This window comes from Corythoichthys intestinalis, chromosome 4 (genome assembly GCF_030265065.1).
Source record: "Corythoichthys intestinalis isolate RoL2023-P3 chromosome 4, ASM3026506v1, whole genome shotgun sequence".
Classification (NCBI taxonomy): domain Eukaryota; kingdom Metazoa; phylum Chordata; class Actinopteri; order Syngnathiformes; family Syngnathidae; genus Corythoichthys; species Corythoichthys intestinalis.
This window is the reverse complement of record NC_080398.1, coordinates 44377024-44388222: the sequence shown is the minus strand read 5'-3', so window position 1 is coordinate 44388222 and position 11199 is coordinate 44377024. Positions and strand designations below refer to the sequence as shown.

The 11199-nt window shown below is 38.1% G+C and overlaps 1 protein-coding gene and 1 long non-coding RNA gene across 5 annotated transcripts in view; one reads left to right on the top strand and one right to left on the bottom strand.

Annotated features, from left to right (window-relative positions):
- Nucleotides 1-5666, bottom strand: part of LOC130915030 (uncharacterized) — a 46942-nt gene extending 41276 nt beyond the window's left edge. The window contains exon 1 of the long non-coding RNA XR_009063045.1: nucleotides 5437-5666. This is a non-coding gene — a long non-coding RNA (uncharacterized LOC130915030). The remainder of the gene's footprint in view (nucleotides 1-5436) is intronic.
- Nucleotides 1-11199, top strand: part of galnt1 (UDP-N-acetyl-alpha-D-galactosamine:polypeptide N-acetylgalactosaminyltransferase 1) — a 104806-nt gene that overhangs the window by 70494 nt on the left and 23113 nt on the right. For all 4 annotated transcript variants that reach the window (XM_057834707.1, XM_057834705.1, XM_057834708.1 and 1 more), the window contains one exon: nucleotides 9081-9247. In XM_057834707.1, the coding sequence (XP_057690690.1) occupies nucleotides 9081-9247 (167 nt within the window). The remainder of the gene's footprint in view (nucleotides 1-9080; nucleotides 9248-11199) is intronic.

Genomic DNA, 11199 nt, shown 5'->3' with positions numbered 1-11199 from the left:
CTGTATACAAATAATGAAAGGTTTTTGTATCAATATTGACTGACAGGCAAGGACACACACATTCCCCAAACCCGACAAACTACAAAGTAAAAAAGACATTGATCCATGAAATGTGTTTTAGTCTTTGAACAAGAGTTGATTACGAGGTATGTTTTTCCACAGCCTCCTCACCGGCTATCTGCTTTTCCAATTAGGAGATAAGACCAAGTCAATATAGAACACTGTGTGTGTGTTTCTGTGTGTGTCAGGTTGAAGGAAAGCGGTGAATGAATTCAGCGTAGGTCATCATTAGCTCAAACTGCAGAGCGTGAAGAGACTGGAAGTTTATTTTCATTAGTGTCGGCAGGGCCATTCAGAGTGAAATAAATGAAGGGAGATAGGTGATTCTGACATTACAGTTTGACCTGTGTGCGTGTTTACACATTTGGTTGCATGTGGCTTTCACATGTGTGTGCTCGTCATTTTTTGGTGCATTCATTTAAATTATCAATAAATTTTGGATTTCAACTTCGGAAGATATCTCAGCTATAAGCATGGCCTGCATTTAGTATGAATGACAAAGTGAGCACAACATCAACAGTAAACCAACATCAATAAAGCTGGAGGATAACATTCTTTTGTATACTGCTTCTTGGATATGCTGGGCATATAAGATGTAAGGTCAGTGTTGAAGTAATTTAGGCTGGAGCCCTGAATTTGACTGAATTTGAAAACCATTTGTTTACCTAAAAAGGTTTTTAATAGTATAAAACAAGCCCCATTAGAGAAAGGTTTTATCTCAGCATTAGTATGTGATTAAATTAAATCAATTTTTATCTCAATTAAGAGGTACAATGGCATTACCACCAGTGTTGTTTTTGGCAGCCATTTTAATTTTCGTCTTAGTCTTTTGGATGAAAATACAGTGCCTTGCAAAAGTATTCGGCCCCCTTGAATCTTGCAACCTTTCGCCACATTTCAGTCTTCAAACATAAAGATATGAAATTTAATTTTTTTGTCAAGAATCAACAACAAGTGGGACACAATCGTGAAGTGGAACAACATTTATTGGATAATTTAAACTTTTTTAACAAATAAAAAACTGAAAAGTGGGGCGTGCAATATTATTCGGTCCCTTTACTTTCAGTGCAGCAAACTCACTCCAGAAGTTCAGTGAGGATCTCTGAATGATCCAATGTTGTCCTAAATGACCGATGATGATAAATAGAATCCACCTGTGCGTAATCAAGTCTCCGTATAAATGCACCTGCTCTGTGATAGTCTCAGGGTTCTGTTTAAAGTGCAGAGAGCATTATGAAAACCAAGGAACACACCAGGCAGGTCCGAGATACTGTTGTGGAGAAGTTTAAAGCCGGATTTGGATACAAAAAGATTTCCCAAGCTTTAAACATCTCAAGGAGCACTGTGCAAGCCATCATAGTGAAATGGAAGGAGCATCAGACCACTGCAAATCTACCAAGACCCGGCCGTCCTTCCAAACTTTCTTCTCAAACAAGGAGAAAACTGATCAGAGATGCAGCCAAGAGGCCCATGATCACTCTGGATGAACTGCAGAGATCTACAGCTGAGGTGGGAGAGTCTGTCCATAGGACAACAATCAGTCGTACACTGCACAAATCTGGCCTTTATGGAAGAGTGGCAAGAAGAAAGCCATTTCTCAAAGATATCCATAAAAAGTCTCGTTTAAAGTTTGCCACAAGCCACCTGGGAGACACACCAAACATGTGGAAGAAGGTGCTCTGGTCAGATGAAACCAAAATTGAACTTTTTGGCCGCAATGCAAAATGATATGTTTGGCGTAAAAGCAACACAGCTCATCACCCTGAACACACCATCCCCACTGTCGAACATGGTGGTGGCAGCATCATGGTTTGGGCCTGCTTTTCTTCAGCAGGGACAGGGAAGATGGTTAAAATTGACGGGAAGATGGATGCAGCCAAATACAGGAACATCCTGGAAGAAAACCTGTTGGTATCTGCACAAGACCTGAGACTGGGACGGAGATTTATCTTCCAACAGAACAATGATCCAAAACATAAAGCCAAATCTACAATGGAATGGTTGAAAAATAAACGTATCCAAGTGTTAGAATGGCCAAGTCAAAGTCCAGACCTGAATCCAATCGAGAATCTGTGGAAAGAGCTGAAGACTGCTGTTCACAAACACTCTCCATCCAACCTCACTGAGCTCGAGCTATTTTGCAAGGAAGAATGGGCAAGAATGTCAGTCTCTCGATGTGCAAAATTGATAGAAACATACTCCAAGCGACTTGCAGCTGTAATTGGAGCAAAAGGTGGCGCTACAAAGTATTAACGCAAGGGGGCCGAATAATATTGCACGCCCCACTTTTCAGTTTTTTATTTGTTAAAAAAGTTTAAATTATCCAATAAATTTTGTTCCACTTCACGATTGTGTCCCACTTGTTGTTGATTCTTGAGAAAAAATTAAAATTTTATATCTTTATGTTTGAAGCCTGAAATGTGGCGAAAGGTTGCAAGGTGCAAGGGAGCCGAATACTTTTGCAAGGCACTGTAGATGTACTTATTAGTCTTAGTCATATTTTAGTCATTTCAAAATGTGTTTGCCTTCGTCTAGTTTTAGTCGACAATTCTCAAAATGTGTCCCTCTATAAACTTTTAGTCCGTGAATAAATACTTAAATAAAAGGTTTCCAACAATTTCGAATGAACATGACAGACAAGCACATAACTGATGAGTCTACATGGATCACCATTTTGATGATGATAATACACTCAGCAGGAAAACAGCACATTATTTGCAATTAAACTCACCTGGATGCCACGAACTGTATGTGAAATGTTTTTCAAGAGTTTAAGAAGACACAGTCACTGCGCTAAATGCTAATGCGAACGCTATGGTAACACTGCAAGCCTCTTTAATGTGTAATGATCACTCAGCACAGACCTTTAAAGGCTAAAGCAATTTGGCATAGCTAAGATAAGAAAGCAAAACTTATACACGTGTCACAAAAGGAGCCTGGAATGGGCACATGAGTGACACGACCAAACACTGCTAAATGCGTTCTAAGTACACATACAGTACAATAAGAAAATATCACACACTGTGAATTTATGACGGAAACTATGGCGAATTTCCATCTTGTTCTCGTGTCGTCAGACGACAACTGGCATCCATCTCATTATGTTTTAATCTCCCAAGACACATTTTCAGCGCGTCATCTTGACGTCATCGTCATGAAAAAATTGTTCATTAATGAATTTTTTTCGTTATAGTCACCATTGACGAAAACAACACTGATTACCACTTATCCCTCCTAACCATTCACTTGCATATATAGATCATAAAGGGCAAATGGTAAAATAAACAGTGGTCGCTTTAGTGGTGATGCACCAATGCATCCAATGATAACATTTTCCATGATTACATTTTTACAAGAACACATGACATGTTTTACCATCTTTGCATTCTGACTGCATGATTTTTTATGGTAGGGCATATTTGTGAGATGCTTCATTGTTGACTCGGCCCTTGATTCCTTGGTGGGACGGGCAACCTGTGACTCATTATATGCATTAGTATTTGCCAAATGCTGCTCCCACCTCTCGTCTATTAGTTTACATGGCATGCACGCCCAAAATAAACAGCGACACCCTGACATTTGTCAAAACATGTCTACTTGGTAGAGACTTTTCCATCAGGCGTTGAAGTCAAAGTTGTATATGTATTCCAACTCAAATACTTGCAGACGGTCTGTTTTTTAGATTAACTTCAATTTTCCTTCACTTTGGGCACACACAGACTGATACAGACTTTAATCCTCACAACCCGAATCAGGTCAAGTGTTATAGAAAGTGATGGTTTGAATGTACAGAATAATGCATAAGATGATTGGATTTTATGTGATGATTTTAATTTACCACCATAATGTTATTTTTTTATTTTTTTTACCTTGGATGTTGTTTTACCAGGTTTGCACAAAAAAATGTTGAAAGTGCCCATAATGTCATTTTTCAAGATATTTTAGTTGGTCCTTTTTGGGCTCCTCTGCAGACGTGCAGATTCTTAGTAATATGCGGCTGACTGTCTCCAATTTGAATATTCAATGTCTACATTTCAATTCTATGCTCTGATTGGCCATTGATAAAGTGAGCCTGTCGGTTGGAAGTTCGGGGGCGTTGGCATTACGTGTGGTGACGCTAACATATTACAGTGACATTGTCTACAATTGTTCTTTAATTATACCATGCTTCAGTATTTCACAATCATACATGAATAAAATATTCAATTACTTGATACTCTATGCGTGCAGAAAAGCCAGAGGCAAGCTTGGCTGGGTTCCGAAGTGCTTACATATTCCTTATTTCTACTTAAATAAAACATTAACTCCCTTGATAAGGACACGGTCACACGCCTTAAGGCTGGAGGTCATTGTTGTTTTGCATATGTCCAGAGGCAATGGACAGGAATAAGGTCGATTGAGAACCTCGCGAGGAGGCCAACTTTTGCCGGCGAGCAATCTGAACGAAGTTGCTCATGGCTGGCTAGACGACAAAAAGCGACAGGATAGGGCTGGGCGATATGGCCTTAAGTATGTATCACGGTAAGTTGAGCAAATTTACCTTGAAATAAATGATGATAAATTCGCCCAAGCGTACCGTTATATAATTTGAAAATCTGAATCAATGCATGGAATACAAATTAACAGTTTTTCGTTGATTTATACACCAGATTTCAATTTAAAATATTTAACAATTGTACATGCAGTCTAAACATTAAGTATATAAACTTTTGTGTAAACAATAAGAATTCAAATATGAACATTTGTAACATCTTGTATGACTTGAACAATGTACATTATAAAAATCAATACGACGACTGTGCAAACATGTCATTGTAACACAAATGACGTACAGTCTGAACAGTACACTTCAAACTGACAACTTATTGCTAATGGCTGCTGTGACATAATTACTCAACACAAGTGTTTACTTCAAAGTTTCAGTTTTTTTTTTCCCCCACAGGATTTTTTAATGCATGCACGCACACATGCACCCCACACACAGACAAACACACACACACATTAAAGCTATATTGCTCTTATGCCGATGAAAAATTTAAGACTTTATGATGGCAGTAATGACACATATTAAAGCAAGCACATACAGAAAATTGGCTGAGGCCATTAAACGGCCATATTAGAGGTTTCACTGTTGGATTGTACTTTATGCCGAATGCTTTACCATCATAAAAGCTATCAGAGAAATCACACACACAGATACAAAATAACACGACATACTAATTGATATATGCAGTCCGTGCCCAATCCACTCATTAAGTTCAGCCATTTCGACAAGGTTAGAGCCGCTATCCAACTCCATCACGTTCATTATAGCGTTAGCCACTAGCGTTAGCCTGTGGCTTGGCTACCAGTAGAAAGCGCTGAAAGCACCCTCACCTGAAATCGTGAAAACCAGGGAGGACAGCAGGTGTAAGCCCATCTGGATGCCACCAAGAGTCTAGTTAATGTCGGGTGAAAGTTTGGTGAAGCTCCCTTAAGCCGCACTCCATCACGTTTGCTTGTAGTGTTAGCCTACCGGGCTTCTGTTTGTTTGACTTCCTGATAACCACGTGACTTCATACGTAAGTACACTGACTGCTTTCTTAAAGGGGAACGAACATAGCCGAACAACACAGAGTCAAAGCGGGATGAAAAGACTATTTTCTTGTTTTATAAAATTACCGAATTTACCGACATGGTCAAAATTACGTCAGTCATCGTGAAGAATTTCGGTGACGGTAAATTTTGGGTATACTGCCCGGCTCTACGACTGGAGCTGGAGGTCGCAGGAAAAAAAACAACAGGAACTGGTCGTGTGGCAAATGTATTGTATTAAACCACAGCAAATGCAAATGAATAAATTTAGATACTGCATTATTTATACAGTATACTGTATGCTTGATACGGCAGTATTCAGTACTCAGCTGTCCCGATATTAGTGGGCTTTGGGGGGACGAAGAAGGCAGGTACTTGTATTATAAGCAAGTGTGTCCAAACTGGTCCTCAAGGGCCGCTGTAGGTCCTAGTTTTTGTTCCTACCAATCGAGCACAGACAGTTTAACCAATGAGGATTCTTCTAAAACAAGCAGCACCCGACTGCAATCAACTAATTACACTTGTAAGACACCAAATTGTTGAAAAGGTGTCGTATTGTTTTGTTCTAATGAAATCCAGTACCCACTGCGTTCCTATGCAGAATTTTTTGGACACCCCTTATTATAGGGAACGGTATGACGACACACTACGAACAAGTTTAAACCTACCGTTAGCAGAACAAATTCACTTGCAAACGTGATTGCAATAAAATAAAATATACACAGATAACACACTTCAACAAGGGAACACTCCCATTTTGACCTATTTTATGCATGAAACAGTTCGAAATATTTGAAAATTACTTCAGTGCCTCTTTAAAAGTATAAATGATTTTTTTCCCAAGTAATTCAATTTAGTTAAAGAAATAATAAAATATAAAATATTTCTATAAATACTGTGATTGGCTGGCAACCAGTTGAGGCTTTTATGAGGATAAGTGGTACGGAAGATGAATGAATATAATATTAATGTCCTTGGACCGTGGTGCAAGGCTTGTTCAAGTGTTGCACTGCTGCTTTTGAGCTCTCGACAGGATTTGTCGAATGATAACTAAAATGTAGAAAATTTGTAGACTTATCCTTTAATATCAGAGAGTATGCATGTTGTGGCCTCTACTTTGGTTTTTGACCTAGATTGTGTGCCAGATGCGTGCACACACAGATCTCTTTCTGTGACTGTGCCACCCATTAAAATTTGGTTATGCCCAAATTATGCTTGCTTAACATTAACATGAGTATGAATGTTGAGGGGAGGTTGTGTTTGCTATAGAGTAATTTTATATACTCCTCTATTGTCTTCTTTTTAAGATTCCTACAAACTACAATCATTTTTTCAGCAAATACGATTATAAAATTTTAAATCTGTAAAGCTCTGTTAAGCGGCCCTTCATTTTCTTGCATGCGATTATTTCAAGATCCTAGCTCTTACATGCATATATTTTCTACATTTACTTAAGCAGTTACAGTTAGGCATTCTGATTCAGAGATATTAACTATAAAGCTTTTCTTAATTACGTATTAAAACATTTGATTCAACCATATACCGGTAAATTCATTTAAGCAGATATTAAATAGATTTCTTAATGGAACACTGGAGCAGAACAACAGTAAAAATGAATGAGCAACAAAGACCAGCTGTCATCACAAAGCCCAACATAATGCATGTCTATGATTTAGGGATTATGCGCCTGTTTGCTCACCTATTATTTACCTAAGTTCACTGCTTTCCAAAGCCAGAAAATCCTGATTGAATTTGATACGTTTTGGGCAACCGGAAAATGGCATAACTTTTACATTCCACTCTGTACAGTATTTTATTTTTAAATTTTGTTTTTCTCAGGGAAGAAGGAAAACAGCTTAGTGGTGCTTTATCAAAAAGTTTAAGGGTTTAAAAAAAAAAAAAGGCTATGTATATTTTCAATTCATTTTCTCATGCACTTTCAATGTGTCAATTGTACAGTGACAGCGTGGGTAAGCACAAACTTTTGCAATCCTAATAACTGGCTGGGCCACCTTCAACCATAATCAAGCACGTGCCTTGCAGAATTCTTCTAGTTAAGCAATTATGGAGGTTTTTGTAACATGAATGGTCTTTTCAATTCACCAAAACGTTTAATTCTGATTCAGGTCTGGACTTTGACTAGACAACTCCAAAATTTTAATTTATATCCTTCTTGTTTTTTTGTTTTTTTTTTATTAAGTCTGCAGTGGCTTTCGCCTACTCTGGATGTCATTTCCCCAAGTCCTCTTACTTTTGTTTTTTGAGTCATGAATACAGACCTTAACTGAGCCATGAAAGGACTGCAGATGTCGTGGGTTCCCTTGTGATCTCTTGGATGAGTTGTGCTCTTGGGGTCATTTTTGTACACCAAACACCTCTGGGGAGGTTCACTAATGTTTCATGTTGTTTCCATTTGTGGATTATGGCTTTCACCATTCTTCACCTGAACCCTGATGCTATAGAAATGGCTTTGTAACTCTTTCCAGACTATTTATTTATGTGCGTCATGGCACTTGGTTGCAGCTCTTTGACCTTCATTGGCCAACATCATTTTGTCAGACAGTTCCTAATCAAGCAATTTCTTGATCACACAGGTTTTGCTGTATTAGCTGGCTTGGGTCTAATCAGCAAAAATGAATGCATCTTTTGAAATAACTGAAACTGGGGAATTGCACAATTGAAATAAGAATTTGAAAATAGGACAAATTAAAGTTCAAGGTTTTATACTTTTAGTATACATGTGCAGCCACTTTCAAACATAATATACCCCTACATCACAGTGCAATGTGAACTGCATTCTACCAAGTTCGTGGCTTTCAGAAATAGGGAAATGTAGCGGTACTTACTGGGCTCGAAAGCTCTTACATGTAGCGTGTGACTCGGGCATGACGTCATGCCTGTTTCTTCTTTAGATTCCACTATTAATTTCTTGTACCGATTTGAACCATCAACAACTGAGAGCAGACCAAAGAACGACATGTCCACAATCACAATGTTGATTTTTAAAAAATCATATTAATAATATTAATACAAAAAAAATAAAAAATAACACTATGAACATCGTCCCTTGCCATCCCATTCAAAAGTTAAGTATCTTCCTAAACCCTAAAATCGGCAAACTGTTGTCTGATCTAATTTTAACCAGTCAAATGTTATTTCATCTTAAAATGAAGGAACATTTGGAAGTGTTATGTAATTACAAGATAGCCACAGTATGTCATCAGCATCTGCGCCCTGGTGCTGACGCGGAATGTAACCTGCAGCATTCATAAATAACACTACCTTGGGAAGTTCCGGACATTTTACTAGGTCACGAAGCAGTACATTTCCGGGTAATGTCCGAGTCAACACACTCTGTAATTGCTTTCATACATGAAATAATGGAATATTACCGGACTTTGTGTCATGTTTGAAAGAGGCAAATGTGTTCTGTATTCTGCCTATAGGTGCAAGAACAAGCTATACCCGGACAATCTTCCCAAAACGAGCGTGGTGATTGTTTTTCACAATGAGGCGTGGAGCACGCTGCTGCGGACTGTCCACTCCGTCATCGACCGCTCTCCCCACACACTCATGGAGGAGATTGTTCTGGTAGATGATGCCAGTGAGCGAGGTATACACACATGCACACACAGCTCTTGTGTCCATTTTCATTTGAGTTTTATTTTTATTTCTCAAGCAATGGTGTTATTTTCATCAGGTTTGTGATGGCCAATATAGTCAGCATCTCTGGTGTGTGCCACTCCACCCTGTGTAATACTGTTAATCCCTGTTTAGTGGTTGGGATTAAGTGTTTAATTTGTCAATTTCAGGGATTACACTATTATGCCCAAGTCACAGCCACCACACAGTTTCGTTGCATCTTTTGGTCAGGTGTGAATCAAAGGTGTTTGTGTTGTCTGCAGCTTTAAGACACTGGCACGTGTACGGTTTGATCTGTCTGCGCTATAAAAGGAAAGGGGAATCACCTGTAATCCGACCCCTATAGTTTGTAGGGGTGGTGCATGTGTGTTTCTTTGTGTGGATGTGTGGTTCTAATTGTTGGCATTGTGAATTTGTGTTTATATATTTGTTTTCTTAACCCCTCTACAAGAAATTTAGAATGTACTTTTTCATTTTATTACTTATATTTGTGATGTCATACCAGCCACATAAGTATATCTACTGTAAGTTTTTAAGTAACTGTGGTCAATTTTAAACATTTGAAGCAAATCAATTCCTTATATAAACTGTCCATCAATTTTCTATATACAGGGGTTGGACAAAATAATGTAAACACCTAACATTTTGGCATCATAACCATTCAAGATCATTGTTAAAGAATGGCATAAGGAACAAGGTAATTAAGTTGAGCATCTCGTATGGCCGGCACAATCCCCAGACCTCAGCATTATTGAACATTTATGGTCAATTTTAGAGATTCAATTAAGACATCAATTTCCACCGCCATCTTCTCTAAAAGATTTAGAGGGTTTCCTAATTGAAGAATGGCCTAAAATTCCTTTAGAAAAATTTCACAAGTACCGTATTTTTCGGACTATAAGTCGCAGTTTTTTTCATAGTTTGGCTGGGTGTGCGACTTATACTCTGGTGCCACTTATGTGTGAAATTTTTAACGCATTATTAAATAATTTCACATGTTATTTTGGTGTTTTGGAGTGACACTGATGGTTTGGTAAACTTGTTAGCATGTTCTTTATGCTATAGTTATCTGAATAACTCTTAATAGCTATGTTACATTAACATACCGGCCACGTTCGCATTTCGTTGTTCATGCATCATGTAACATTATCATACTGTACACTTATTCAGCATGTTGTTCTCTATTGTATTTTTATTTTAAATTGCCTTTCAAGATGACATATCTGTTCTATTTGTTGGATTTTATCAAGTAAATTTCCCCCAAAAATGCGACTTGCACTCTGGTGCGACTTATATATGTTTTTTTTCCTCTTCGTTGGGCATTTTACGGCTGGTGCGACTTATACTCAGGTGCGACTTATAGTCCGAAAAATACAGCAGTATGAATCAATACGTTGACGAATTGGGGCTGTAATTGCCGCAAAAGGCGGACCTACAGAATATTAAATCAGTTTTGTTGATTTTTTTTTTTTTTAGGTGTTTCCATTATTTTGCCCAACCCTTGTAGTTTAGTCATTTTTTCCACACTTAATTAAATGATTGAATCTTCTCAAATTTATTCAAAAAACATTAAAAAAGACTCACAAGGATCCATAAATATTGAAATTGTAAAACAAAATTTAAAAAAAAAAAGAAAAAAAGAAATGGTGCAGTAAAATAAATTTGGGGGAAGACTTCAAGCATCTCAGGGTCTTGTTCTAAAGTGAGAAAAAAATAGAGTGTGAGATGAAACGGCGGATTGGTGCCACGTCTGCAGCGATGTGGCCTGTGTATCGGTCCTTTGTGTTGAAGATGATTAATTGGTCAATTTACATTCCCACCCTCATCTCTGATCAAGAGCTGACTGGAACACTAAGTTCTCTAATAGAGCTGTCCCGAATAGTCGACATAGTCGACGTCATAGATGATGTAAATGCGTCGACG